This window comes from Microtus ochrogaster, unplaced genomic scaffold (genome assembly GCF_000317375.1).
Source record: "Microtus ochrogaster isolate Prairie Vole_2 unplaced genomic scaffold, MicOch1.0 UNK85, whole genome shotgun sequence".
Classification (NCBI taxonomy): Eukaryota; Metazoa; Chordata; class Mammalia; order Rodentia; family Cricetidae; genus Microtus; species Microtus ochrogaster.
Genome location: NW_004949183.1, coordinates 1,377,331 through 1,391,212, shown reverse-complemented (window position 1 = coordinate 1,391,212; position 13,882 = coordinate 1,377,331). Strand labels below are relative to the sequence as shown.

Genomic DNA, 13,882 nt, shown 5'->3' with positions numbered 1-13,882 from the left:
CAGCTGGCCTTGGTGAGCTCCCAATAGATCAGCCCCACTGTCTCCATGGGTGGGTGCACCCCTTGTGGTCCTGACTTCTTTGCTCATGTTCTCCCTCCTTCTGCTTCTCATTGGGACATTGGGAGCTCAGTCCGGTGCTCCAGTGTGGGTCTCTGTCTCTATCTCCATCCATGGCCAGATGAAGGTTCCGTCCAGATGGAACTCCTCAGCACCTAAACAGGGCTGCCTGGTAGCCCAATGATCCAGGGACAAAAGGAAGAACGGGGCAGGAAGGGCGGGGTCCAGGAGAGCACAGGAGACCCTGGAGCACAAGCTGAAGGTGCCAGGGCTCCCTTACAGGGGACCTTGAGGCCTGCCCAGTAGGCAGGCACTCACCGCTCTGGGTGGGTAGCCTTAGTGTAGGAACTTAAAACTGTTCTTGAGCACTGGTCCTAGCACACAGCAGGGCAGGGTTGGGGGGGGGGCTGGGGGGCTCGGTTGTGCATAAGAAAGACAGCCCTGCAGAAGGAGCTCCAGAAATCTTTAATAAATAAATAAATAAATTAAAAAACAGAAACAAACAAACAAACAAAAAAGAAACAAAAAAACATAAATAAAAATAAAATGTGGTTGTTTGGCGGCTCTTCTTGTGTTACTTTGCCATGTTCATATAGACATGAAAGAAATCAGAAGTTCACACCAAAAACTGTCTCATTAATTAATCTATCCCCTGTGAATATCCAACTCAATGAGGCTCACCATAAAAGCTGAGCTCCTGAGTCTGCCACTCCTGCTGGCCCACCAAATATCTCATCCCAGCTCTCTGAACATTTCTGTCTTTGGGAGACCACCTGAGCTGGGACCTTCATTTCTGCTGCTATCTCTGGTGTGATAGATCATATCTCATACCTAGGACCAGGGCCCCAATTTGAGAGTCAGGAAGGGTTCTCAAGAACTTGTATTGAGCAGGGAGCAGGGAGCAGGGAGCAGGGAGCAGGGAGCAGGGAGCAGGGAGCGGATTATTGCCACTTGGGTGTACATGTGCGGCTCAGCAGGGCACAGTGCCTATGGCTAATGTTCCAATCCCTGATGAGGGCCCCAAGAATTTAGAGTCTGCTGGTACATGGAGGGCCATACCAAATTCAGGGCAAAGGGAAGGTCTGCATCCTGCAGTCACTCTATTTTCACCAAGTTCCCAGCCTCCTCTTATGGCCCCCTTCCTATTGCTTATTCAAGCAGCATTTGTCATCTCTTGTCTTCCCTCCTCTTATCTGACATCCTTGCCCTGACAGAACTCCCCAAGGCTTAACACTGAATGAAAAAAGAAATAAAAGGAAAAGGAAAGGAAATGAACATGACTGCTCCTAGGTGCGGTGGAGGAGAAAGTGTATTGCAGACATGTGGGAGAGCATACCCAGAGGCAGGAACATCAGGGGGAGTCCAGAGTGGACATGACCCTGACCCATGTGAGGATAGTGTGGAGTGGGAAGGGACCAAGAAGCCAGGAAGGTAAGGGCCAGACAAAAAGGTCAGGCAACCAAAATGGTTGGATTATTTATAGAAGAGCAGCCCAGGCTCCTGGGCTGGAGACGTTGAGCATAGGGGATGGGGAATGCCAGCCAGGAGGATCCTGGAATAGGTAGGGACTGAGAGATATGGGAGAACCTGGTGGCTGTGTCTGCTTTGATATGTTCAGTAGGCATCTCAGCCATTTGTTCTGGATTTGAGACCTAACAAACATTACCTATTTGTCTCCATTCCTTTGTACACACATCTTGTGGAATGAGAGGTTCCTGAGGACTCCTTGGCCTGTCATATAGTGGCAATAACCTACATATTAAGAACTCCAGAGAGAGGCTCCATCTTGTCCCTGTAGTGGCAGCACCGATGGTCTCTCTCTTCTGGAGGCCTGCCCTTGACTTGCACTTGTGACCACCTCCTGTCAATCAATACCTTTACCTCGGGCTCCCTTCTAAACTCCTCTGGTTAGTGAAGCTGGCTCCTTGAATTTGAGACCTCTCCTTTCTTCCTTAGCTCCTTTCTCAGGTCAGCCACCTCAGTCATCCTTCCAGTATCTAAGATTCTCCGTGTAAAGAAAATTCCTGGCTATAGCAGTATGCTTACATGAGCCCAAAGAATAAAGCTAGACCTGGGTTCAAGTTATTGCTCACCTACTTCCTACATTTGGCAGTCAGAAGAGAATGAAACGGGAAGTGCTCTGCATAGAAATACAATAGTTGACTATCGAAAGGTGTCTTCCTACTTTTCTGGATCAGCCTTTTCATTATAGGGCCCCCTTTGAGGGCTCTTCACTTATCTCTATGTCCAATCTTATCTCCTGTCCCTGACTTCCCACATATAGCCATCCCAGCCTCCCAAGGCAATCAGTTGTCAATTGGACCCATTCCTACACTTGTGAATTTTCTGTTTCAGGCATAGCCTGATTCCCGATGAACCCTCTATTTTCTTGCTCTATAGGTAGCTACACAGCAAAACCTGCCAATTGTACTCATCTAAACACCACTGTCTCATCTCTGGCTAAGGTGACCATTTTAAAGATTTCCGGTGCTCTGAATTGAGGAACACTGGCTCAAGAGACTCATGAACACGTCCATGGTTTGTTTCTACCTTTAGAAACTTGAAGAGTCTTTGGATGCAAGTCTCAGAAAACATTCCTTGTCTTGAGTCCTCATCCCTTCCTCCTTTACTATCTCCAAGGGAGTCAAGCTCTTTCTGGTTTAGTTATTTCCTGTAGTGGACAGTTGCCATCTGCATCCACCAGAATGAGGGACAGCTGGTACAGCTCACATATGCCCAGGAAAGTAGACCAAGACCGGCTGAGTAGCTGTTAACAGATAATCAACAGCTCCTTTTCCCATATGCCCAGCCCAAGTAATTACACAGGATTCAGTTCTGACCAATAAGAGACAGCATTTATTTGCTGGGGCATCTGAGACAGAAGCTATGCTACAGAGAGAAAGTGCTCCTCACTGGCAGAGAATGAAGGGTTTTGATGAAGCTGCAGGCAGCCACCCTTTGATCCTTGGAAGTAGTGGTGGGAGGCAAGAAAAAAGCTGGTGAAATTGTTCATCCACTGCCAGCACTCCTGGGCTTTTTCAGTTTTATAAGCCAACATGTTTCCTGTGTTGTTAAACCAATTATTGGAAACCAAAAGCAGCCTAGTTTATTAATAGAGTTCATTTTGGTGAAAAGTCTCACATACACCTTTAGTGTTATTTAATTTTCCAAACACGTTCCCTGACTCAAAGTGAACAAGGACATTGGTAAGCTTATTATCTGAGCTGCCAGTCCATATATGTGCTCACAAGCAGGTCCCTGATGTGATATCCCAAGTCTTAGGGAGGACCAGGGTCTATCAGCTGCTCATCCCCTCAGGCCTCACTTTAGTTTATCATTCCATTATGGGGACTCAAGATTTGTCCCAGGAGGCCCTTGGGCAAGAAAGGCAAATGTAGCCCGACAACATTCAGAGTGGCTTCCTTGGCAAGAGTGGAGGGGCAGGAGTCGTGTCCTGAAGGTGGCTATCTTCCAGCCTCAACTGCTCCCAGGGGGTCCTCCTCAAAGGAGCTAATACTTACATGACCTTTAGCACCCAAGCATAGGTACACTGAAAAGAAGAATCACTGTCTTCGGCTTATATCTCTATTTCCTCCTCAGCACCCTGAGTTTCTTCTTAAGCAATGAAGGTGTGCAAAGTAAAGCCCCTGTACACAGGTGGCAGAGGAAGCATCCGTCTCATGTTGTGAGTGAGCGCTGGGTGAGGAGACCAAGGCAGAGTCCTAGTTGTGACAATGCCTTGCTGAGTCACCTGCTGTCCCTCATGGATGAGACCCACTTCCAGGAGGAGCCAAGCAGATAGGGTGGCCCCAAGAAGAGCTATGTCACGGAGGCCCAGGATACTCCATCTGTGGCCCATGCTTGGCTTCAGTTTGCTTACTGAACACAAGGTGGAAGTGCAGGTGATGAGAGCAGAGACTCCTACCTTGAGCTGGCAAAGGGGGAAGGAAACTTATTCAGGTCAGATGAGTGGCCATCATTGAACAGATTCAATGGTTGGGGACCAAAGTGGCACGGAAACTTGACTCAAGTCATACATCGGAGCTGGGGTATCTTTCTGATCCTCCAGCCCCTGTGTTATACATCAAGAGCACACTGGCTGCTGCAGCAGAGGGGCCCTGGATGGCTACCACTTGGCTTCCTATGGAGATTTGCCAAGGGCTATGCCAGATACACTAGAGGGCAAGTGACAGGGACTAGCGGCTTCCTGAGGGAGTTGAGGGTGTATGCTGAGTGGCCTAAATGGGAATGGTAAGGCCCATCCCTCAAAACAGCACACTCTTTCTCCTACAGAGGCACTTCTAAGACTGGCTAGACTTGGACTCTGGCTGTCCCAAGCCATTGCTAGGTGTCTCTACAGTGCAACCTCAACTGTCCTGTGGGAGGCAGAAGAGAATTCAGGCCAAGTACTTTGAGTAGTGCCTAGCACCTAGCAAGAGCTGGGTACATACCAGCTATTATTATCACTATGAGCCAAACTGCGACATGAGAACACATTTAATGCAACATGCAGCTGTGGCCTGACCTAGAATTTCTCCCCCCCAATCCCAGAATGCTATTTGGAGAACCCTTTTTCCATAGCCTCAGTTACTTCAGGGTGTAGAAAGCGGCTGGCCAAACGTTCGATGTCATCCAGTGTTAGGCGGCTCAGGGACCTGTCATAATCCTGAGGAGAGAAGAGCAGGTGGGTTCAGGGAGTGCCGGTTGAAGGAGTATGCTAGAACAGGAGGGGCTGGGGCTAGAAGCATTAAGATTGGAGGTCCAGCATTACTCTCCTCACCCTCTGTAGTTGTTCCAGGACCCTGCTGGCATCTGCTACACTGAAGTGACGGGCCAGGACTTTGGAGATCAGCTGCCAGAGGGGTAGGGGTGGGGAGTCGACCAGTCTGTGGGCAGACCCTTCTTCTAGTAGCACCTTCTCCAAAGGTTTAACGACTAGGTTGAGCTTAGAATTGGGCCCGATGTTGTAATCTGACAGTCGTTTCTCATCTGCCAAAGAAGAGATTGGTGGGGTTCCTTCCTCACTGCTGTGGGGGTGGCCAGAGAGCAATCTTGCCACAGCCAGCCAGAGTGAAGCACTGCAGCATCTGGCTATGGGGTGGTGGGGTGGTGGTGGCTCAATTACTTTTCTGAGGTCCAATGGCAGCCAGTGCCCTAATTCATTACACTGGCTTGTACATCCCGTCCCCCCTGTTTCCAACTTCCTGTGGGGGTCCCTGGATGGTTTCTTTCCCTAGTTACCTGCTAGGGCCTTGCCCTTGAACAGCAGACGTTGCTGGCGCACAGGGACATTCAGCTTATCCGAGACCAGGTGTTTCAGTGTAGACACTAGCTCGTCCTCCGGCACCTGACCGGGCCGAGGTGGAGAGGCAAGGGTTTAGCCTGAATTCCCTGGGTGGACGAAGCCCTAGTGCCCCCTCCTGGAGTCAGCTCTCCCGACCTCCCCCGCCCGCCATTGGCTCCCAGCGGCAAGAGTATGTGAGTGCAGCAGCCTGCAGGGGTGACCTTACCTGTAGGCTGCACTCCCGGCCCTGGAGCGCCTTCACGGTCAGCTGCATGGTGTCCACAGCCACGTCCACTAGGGCCAATGCAAACCCCAATGGTTCCCTGCCGCGCGCGCTGCCGCCCCGGGCGCGCGCCGGAACCGCCCGCCGGAAGCCGAGAAAGGGGCGCGCCCGCCGCGTGGCTCCAGCCCACGTTCTTCAGTCCCGCCTCCGGGCCTTCGCGCCTGCCGGAGCCTGGGGTAGAGTCTGCCTCCCTGCCCCCCACCTCGGCCTACAAGCCTTCAGTGGCTTTGGTGTGGGGAAGTGGGGGTATCCCGCCCCCTGGGACCGAAGCGAGGAACCTGCGGGGTCAGGCTTGCTTTACTTAGAAGCTGTAAGTAGAAGGACCAGGGTGTCAGCTTCAGGCAAGGCCTGGTGCGCTAATTCCTACGCTGCTGGTGGACCAAGTCAGTGCAGACTAGTGATGTCTCTCAGATACAGAAATGATCCAGTCCTACCTGCCATAGCCCGAGGCTTTCTACTTCTTCCTTTCTAGTCTGGCTGCAAAAATATCCTGACTGAGGCCCTGAAGTATTGAACCCAGGCCTTTTATCTCCTTACTCATTATAGAACAGAGAGGTCTGCCCCGTTGGGGAGAGCTGATAGAGAAAAGCTTTTGTAGGTCTGGGGATACAGCTCAAAGGTACAACACTTGTCTACCATGTGCAAAACAGGGAGCCAGGAGAGAGTAGGCTCTGCAGGATCACCAAGCCTGTTCACCATTCTGGCCCATACCAGCCCAGACACACTTCCTATCCCCATTCATAGGCTTCAAGGGACAAAGACTGTAATGGACCCAAACTTGCTTTTGTCCTTTATTGAAATATATTTCTAACTCAGCATTGGCCTCTTTGGCACTGAAAGCTGAAAAAATAAAGTAACAAAAAATAAGCCTGGATTTGTCTGAATGCATGAGAACTAAAGGCCTTTGGTACACAAGAACTGTGGGGAGAGTGGATGGAGTATGGGGACTGGGGTTAGAAAACTTTAGCCAGGGTCCTCAGGGAACAGGAAACAAGCTGCTGTAGATGAACTGGCCAATAACCAAAGCCAGCATCTCGGAGGTACCACTCAGTGCCACAATGAAGGGGGCCTGAGAAGCATAGTCTGCTTGAAGGCGGCGCAGAGACAGCTGCAGCATGGCTAAGGCTAGCAGGCTGTTTTGCACCCCTACCTCAATGCTGACTGTTCGCCTCTGGGCCACCGGCAGCTTCAGGCACATGGCTAGGCTGTAGCCCACCAAGAGGCCAACCAGAGGCACTGTGAAGCCCACCAGTACAATGGGTAACCTGACTCCCACTAAGATGAAGACCCCCATGTGGTAGGCCAGGAATAGGCCACCTAGGAGAAGTACAAAGCTGAAGGGCTTGATGACCTGTAGCAGCAGCTCTGAGAACTTGGGGAGCTTAGACTTGATCACCACACCTGCTGCTATGGGGATGGCGATGAACAGCAGAGTCCCCAGTATCTTGGAGATGGGCACGTGGAGTGTTTCATGGATGCTGAGAAGACGGCTGTAGAGAGCTGATGAGAGTGGCAGGAAACCCGTGGCAGCTACTGTTGAGATGAAAGTCATGGAGATGGCCAGGGTGACATCTCCTCCAAGGAGGAGACTGAAAAGATAGCTCCCCCCACCGCCAGGTGATGAGCAGGTAATGATGAGGCCCAGAGCCAAGGCCTTGGGTAGCATGAAGACTTTGGCCATCAGGAAAGCATAGAAGGGCATGACCAGAAACTGGCCCAAGAGACCCAACAGCATGGGTTGGGGGCTCTGCAGAAGCTCCTTCAAAACTTCAAGTTCCACTTTGCACCCAAATGAACACTTGTTGACAAAGATAAGAGGCAGGAGCAGGTACAGAATTGGGTTCTCTGAGAAGTGGCCCAAGTTGGGGTTGAGGGTAGAAGGGATATCTTCAGCAGGTGACACCCTGATGCAGAAATCTTTTCGTTCTTCAATCAGCAAGGGTGGGGCCTCATGGAAGTCCATGAGCTGGAGGTGGAGTGGGGCCAGCCCAGCCAGACCTGAGTGGATGCTCACCACAAAGCCACCCCCACTGCCCCAGGTTATGGCACTCACATTCTTGATGGTTAGTACCTCTGTGTCCAGGGATATAACCCTCAGTGTGGGGCTGACTCCTGTCCCATTGGCCTGTCCTGAGTATTGGCTAGAGATCACAATGATACCCTCACTCTTTTCAGGGAACTCAAACTCTGTCACTGAGCCATCCCCAATGCTCAAATAGTGACCACCAGTCAGTGGCACAGTGTGGCTGAGAGCAGTGCTGAGGTTGGCACTGGCCATCACTTGGGCCCCCCATGGAAGGCTGATGAGCAGCAGGGTAGCTCTGAGCATATCTAGGAGACTTGTACAACCACCCTGTCCCAGGCTAGGCAACTGTTGGGAGCTACCTCTGCTTCTCCTGACCACCATGGCACTTCTCAAAGGATCGTGGCTCCTTTTGTCTTAGAGGAACACCCTTGCTTGTGCTATTGGAATATCCTGAGAAGGGTCCATGGGAAGGTCCTGGTCCTGTGTGGTCTTCTTTGATATCACGGCTTCCTCTGAAAAGAGAAGGGGCAAAAAAAAAAAAAGCATATGAGAGGAGAAACTGCAAGCTCAGGAGCATGGGGCTCTCAGAGAACCTTTTACTTCTAGTTTGGGGATAGTACTGATCCTTGCAACCATTTCCTCCAGTACAGCTGCCTCAAGCTTCTCATTCCTCAAGAGAGGTCACCTACATATAGGAAACCGCACTCAGTCTGCCAATTCTCTGGACTTACTTACTACGGTGACCTTTTAGAGATGTTCTAGTACTGAGGGTTTTAGGGGAGCAATCTCTAACCCTGTCACCACTAGTCCACTCCACACTATCAAGATGCCGTAATAGCACTGTAGGAATGAACTAAACTGCTTCCTATGGTGCCAGAGGCAGGCGGATCTCTGGGAGTTCGAGACCAGCCTGGTCTACAAGAGCTAGTTCCAGGACAGGCTCCAAAGCTACAGAGAAACCCTGTCTCGAAAAAAAAAAAAAGAAAAACAAACTGTTTCCTAGAGGGGCTAGGTATTGTGGCTCACTGCTGTCATCCTAGCACTTGGGAAGTGGAGGCAAGACAATCAGTTCAAGATCACCCTTCAGTTACATAGCCAGTTCCAGGGGGAGGACTTGATACTCCGTTTCCAAACAAAGCAAATCAAATAAAAAAAATAGCTTCCTGGGGAAGACAAGGAGACTAGTCAGAGAACAAAATGTGCCAATGGGAGATGGTGGCGCACACCTTTAATCCCAGCACTCAGGAGGCAGAGGCAGGCAGATCTCTGTAAATTTGAGGCCAGTCTGGACTACAACCGAGTCTCAGGAATACACAGAGAAACCCTGTCTCCAAAAATGAAGAAAAAAAGGGTGCTGATGGGAACATTGCCTTGTACCAGATCCAGGTTCTAAAACAGAATAGGGGAATCTGAATGCCATTTGCCAGCTACAAAGTGGTGACAAAGTGACATGGACAGTATGTGACTTACTGAACCAGTGTCTGCAGGGGGTGATGTTTGCTACTGACATGGAGTTGGGTAAACCATTGTTGTGGCTACATGTCCTGTCCTACCTGCCCTCCTATACTAATGAGATGGGAGTCCTTGTGAGAAGCACATCCCTACTTCTCAAGGAAGTTACAGTAGTACTGGGTTAGATATTCACAAGGTAACCTCTTGTTAAAGCTCCCCAGATTCAGAATTTGAACTCTCATAGTTACTTCTATATCCGAAAACCTCTGCTCAGAGACTCTGGCATACATTCCCCTTCCAGGGTCTCTATATGTAGTCCTGGTTGGCCTGCAACTCACTATGTACACTAGGCTGGCCTTAAACACACAGTGATCTGCTTGTCTCTGTCTCTAAGTGCTGGAATTAAAAGGAGTAGGTTACCACATTCAGTCCTACCAGAGACTTTTTGTTGTTGAGAAAGGGCCTCAGCTGGCTTGGAATTAATTCACCATGTAGAGTGGGCTGGAAGTCAAAGATCTACCTGCCTCTGCCTCCCAAAATGATGTATGCTAGGAATATGGCTTATTACCACTGATTAATAAACTACTTTGGCCTATGGCAGGGCAGAATATAGCCAGGCTGGGAGAATATAGAGTATAGTTTCTATGTGATTATTTGGGTCTGAGTGGCTGGGAGAAGAAAAGAGCAGTCTCTGATTACACCTAAATGTTGGGATAAAAGTGTGAGCCACCTACTAGAAATTTAAACTTACAGTGGAACCTGAGTATTTCTAAGGGTGGAGTAACTTGGTGTGAAAGGAGGGGTCTGCCTCTTTCCATGTCTCAACTAGATAGTTATCACCCTAGTATTACCTGCTAGAACTGGGGCAACTAGATGGCAGTGGACACAGCAGGTTTTACATTATGGCTTGCCAGGTGCCTTTAAGTTCTCTGGATCCTGATCAGTCTCTGGCCCCAGACCTCCATCTATATGGCCTTTGCTGAGTATGGATCACTTACCCTGGGGACCCTGGTTCAGCCCTGTGTCTTACCGATGAAGAGGGAGGCAAAAAACCAGAGTAGGGTAACAAGTCAAGTGGAGAGGAAAAGATGTACGCATCAGAGTGGTGTGAACCAGTTAAGGGAGAGGTTAACGGCCATCCACCCATACCCCATCCTTCCAGTAGGAATGGTGGACCTGAGTCACTGCAAGAGGGATTTGGCCCCTATCCTAGACCTCTGCTGATGGAGGGGATGGATGAGTTACGGTAAAAACACTCCAAAGCTGACGAAGCAATCCTGTCGGAAAGCTTTTTCCACAGCAGCCAAGTGTTGGGGGTTAGGATATCTGGCAGTGATGACCAGGCCTCCTCCGCACCTGGGAGTCCTAGGGTTGTCAGGTGGTTGGAGAAGTTTGGAAGGGCTCACGACCCCGCAGTCAGTCTTGGGTTCAGGAGAGCCTTCACGTCACTCCGGCGCCCGCAAGGCCTCACGCTGGGCCTGGCCCGAGCGGGTGATCACGGACTGCGGTCGGAGCCATAAGCCACCTCCCCTCATCCCCTTCCCGGTAGAAGTCTCTCACCTGCTTCCGCAGCCACAGAGCTCCGCACAAGCGGCGTCTGGGCCAGCAGGTGCGGGCGAGCTCGGCCCGCCCGGACTTCGTCCCGCCCCCACAGGCTCCGCCCCACAGAGGCTCCACCCGCGTGCTAGGACTCCGCCCTCTTACAGAGGCCCTCACCTCCGGAAGGGGCAGGTCGGGTTCCCACAGGATGTGATGTTTCTGGGAGCGACGAACAGGCCCTACCACGTGAGACCTGACTTCCTGTGTCCGCGCTGCTCGGCGTGCTGTGAAATAGTTACATTGTGTAGTTATGTTCTGGGGGGGGGGGGAAGTGGGTGGTGTGGTAAGGTGTAGAAAGGATGTCAGAAGATAGTAAACAAATATTGAATTAAAGGTGATGTGGGGGTTGAAGCGATGGTATGGTGGTTAGGAGCACTTACAACTTTTGTTCGATTCTCCATCACCCACTTAGCTCACAACCACCTGTAACTACAGTTCTGGGGGATTTGATACCCTTCTGGCCTCTACCCATCAATCATGCAGGTAAACAAAATTCATACACATAAAATAAAAATAAAATCTTTAAAAAAAGGTGATTTGTATGCAGGTGGTTCTGTTAACTGCCGTCCCAGCAAGATCAGTACATGCTCTTAACCATTGAACCATCTCTCTCCAGATGCCAAATAAATGTATATTTAATACTATTATTATCATTATGGTTTCTGAGACAGGGTTTTTCTGTGTAATCCTGGCTGTCATGAAACACTGTAGGTCAGGTTGGCCTCAAATTCACAGAGATTCACCTGCCTCTGCCTCCCAAGTGCTTCTTTATTTTGTACGCTTCTCTTTTCCAAGAGTACAAAATAAACTTTATTATTATTATTTTTTTTAAAAGTGAGACTTGCCAGGTGCGGTGATGCATGTCTTTAATCCCATCACTTGGGAGGCAGAGGCAGGCGATCTCTGTGAGTTTGAAGCCAGCCTGATGTATAGTGTTCCATGACAGCCAGGATTATACAGAAAAACCCTGTCTCAAAAACCATAATAATAATAATAGTATTAAATATACATTTATCTTGCAGCTAGAGAGAAATGGTTCAATGGTTAAGAGCATGTACTGTTCTTGAAGAGGACCTCAGTTTGGTTCCAGTACCCACATGTGGCATGTAACTCCAGCTGCAGGAAATCTGATATCCTCGTCTGGACTTTGAAATCACCTGCAATCATGTGCACATACCCCTACAAAGACACACACATATAATTTAAAAATAGTAAATCCGATACCATAAATACATTTAAATTCTATTCTCAGTTACATTTATTTAATGGATAGTTTTAGATTCAGAAATCTCTCTTCATAGATGTTTGATCTTGGTGCAAAGCTTTGGTCTCTAAGCTTGTACATAAAGCCTCATTCCATCAATAATATGATTTTTCCATTGTAGTGTATTCTGAAGTTCTTGTGAAGAAAACAACCCAGTTTGTGGGGATAGTATACGTCTTTAATACCAGCACTCAAGGGAGACAGAGGCAGGCAGATCTCTGTGAGTTCGAGGCTAGCCTGGTCTACTGAGTGAGTTTTAGCACAGCCAAGGCCACACAAAGAAACCCTGTCTCAGGGGGAATAAAAGGAAAACTGAACTCAACTCATAACTCTATGCAAGCCAGCCTCTCTGTCAAAGGTACTTTAGTGTATGGACAAGTTGAGCAAACCTTTCTTTGCTCACTTGATGCTACCATCTGAGGAATTTTTTTCTGATAAAAAAAGCAATAGGCTAATTGCCACTTGTATGCAGTTCCATAGAATCACTGCTGGGGGCAGCCATGTTTAGACTTTTAAAAAAATAGACTTGATTTACTTCATTTTTCTTGTATAAAAACCTTTACACACAGAGAAACCCTGTCTCTAAACAACAAAACAACAACAAACATCAACAACAAAAACCCTTATGTGGTGGTCATAGCTGGAGCATAGGTCCTCTGTATAGAGACTCTTGTGCAGGTCACAAGATGGTCAGTGAATTCCTGATAAGGAGACTTGGTGAACATAGTCTATTTCTAGAGGGTAGGGTCAGGTAGCTGTAGGTTATGGAGATGGCATCAAAGGTGCCTTTGGCAAAGTTGCCCAGGGTGTCAGTGCAGTTCCTGGCTGATGTGTAGCAGTCATCAATACTGGCCATCAGCAACAGCTTCTTGGGCACAGAAAGCAGAGACTATACCAGTGCCCCTGGGTGAAGGGATGAGATGCACCAACACAGAGCCAAGCAGCTTGTCAACCAAACCTTGCATGTAAGAGTGTGGGGCTTGCCAATCTTATTCCCCCAGTAGCCTCTCTGCACAAAGACAATGGAAAGCTTGGCCAAGATAATGGCCCCTCAGATGGCAGTGGCTACCTCCTTGGAGATCTTACCACCAAGACCAACATCACCATTGTAGTCCATAATAGTGACACAAGCCTTGAAACTGATCCACTGGCTAGCCAGAGTCTTTCTGCACTGGGATGACCTTTATTTTATTTTATTTTTCTTCTACTGATCTCCACTCTTTTTTCTCTTCTGTTTCTTTTTTTTTATTTATTTATTAAAGATTTCTGCCTCCTCCCCACCACCGCCTCCCATTTGGGATGACCTTTAGACCCTCATCCTTTAGGGATGCACCCAAGAAAAAGTCAATACTTAATGGGGCAGGGAGAACAGGTAGATTTATCTCTTCCATGGTCTTGATCTTCATATCCTTGACCAGAAGGCCCAGCTTACTGATGGGGAAACACTCTTCATCTTTGGCTTTACCTTCACAAGTGCTGACCACAGCCATGGCCTCAACCATGACCATGGTGCCTAAAACCACTGCCAAATACTCTATGGAAGCCAATGTAGCTTCCTAATCCTGGAGCCCTACGTCCCTGGGCACTCTTGCTGCACCAGCGTCATCTGCCATTTGGTATTTTCCCTAAAAAGAAGCAGCTAGACTAATTTATTTATTTATTTATTTATTTATTTGTTTGTTTGTTTGTTTATGAGACAGAATCTCAGAGCTGACCTCAAATTCCTAAGGTAGCTGAGATGACCTTGAACTTTGAATCTTTCTGCTTGCATCATCACAACACCAAAACCAATTTATATGGTGCTGAGAATCAAATTCAGTGCCTTGTTCATGCCAACTGACCTACATCCACAGCTATGAAAATGATGGTAAAACAATTTTGAAGTGTATCTTTTTTTAAATTTATTTATTTATTGAG

The 13,882-nt window shown here is 48.7% G+C and overlaps 2 protein-coding genes across 4 annotated transcripts; both read right to left on the bottom strand.

The window, feature by feature from the left end:
* Positions 1 to 1,120: 1,120 nt before the first annotated feature.
* Positions 1,121 to 5,706, bottom strand: Ubl4a (ubiquitin like 4A). Its single transcript, XM_005370685.2, has 4 exons — positions 5,568 to 5,706; positions 5,299 to 5,404; positions 4,838 to 5,046; positions 1,121 to 4,723 (listed from the first exon to the last, which is right to left on the bottom strand). Exons 1-4 carry the CDS (start codon positions 5,613 to 5,615, stop codon positions 4,613 to 4,615), a joined length of 474 nt encoding a protein of 157 aa, XP_005370742.1. The 5' UTR covers positions 5,616 to 5,706; the 3' UTR covers positions 1,121 to 4,612.
* Positions 5,707 to 5,954: 248 nt separating this feature from the next.
* Slc10a3 (solute carrier family 10 member 3) lies at positions 5,955 to 10,878 on the bottom strand. Of its 3 annotated transcripts, none has more exons than XM_026777811.1 (2): positions 10,819 to 10,878; positions 5,955 to 8,162 (listed from the first exon to the last, which is right to left on the bottom strand). In XM_026777811.1, exon 2 carries the CDS (start codon positions 8,029 to 8,031, stop codon positions 6,601 to 6,603), a length of 1,431 nt encoding a protein of 476 aa, XP_026633612.1. In that variant the 5' UTR covers positions 8,032 to 8,162; positions 10,819 to 10,878; the 3' UTR covers positions 5,955 to 6,600. The 3 variants fall into 3 exon arrangements, with proteins under 3 accessions (XP_026633612.1, XP_005370740.1, XP_026633611.1); XM_005370683.2 differs by lacking the exon at positions 10,819 to 10,878 and adding an exon at positions 10,663 to 10,720; XM_026777810.1 differs by lacking the exon at positions 10,819 to 10,878 and adding an exon at positions 10,459 to 10,535.
* Between the last annotated feature and the right edge of the window lie 3,004 nt (positions 10,879 to 13,882).

Bases quoted from the DNA above. Each gene is read 5' to 3' on its own strand.
- Slc10a3 (XM_026777811.1), bottom strand. From the start codon at position 8,031: ATGGTGGTCAGGAGAAGCAGAGGTAGCTCCCAACAGTTGCCTAGCCTG.
- Ubl4a (XM_005370685.2), bottom strand. From the start codon at position 5,615: ATGCAGCTGACCGTGAAGGCGCTCCAGGGCCGGGAGTGCAGCCTACAG. The intron at 5,405-5,567 runs GTAAGGTCACCC...CGGCCCGGTCAG, and splicing joins GCCGGGAGTGCAGCCTACAG to GTGCCGGAGGACGAGCTAGT. The intron at 4,724-4,837 runs GTGAGGAGAGTA...TTCTCTCCTCAG, and splicing joins TCCTGGAACAACTACAGAGG to GATTATGACAGGTCCCTGAG.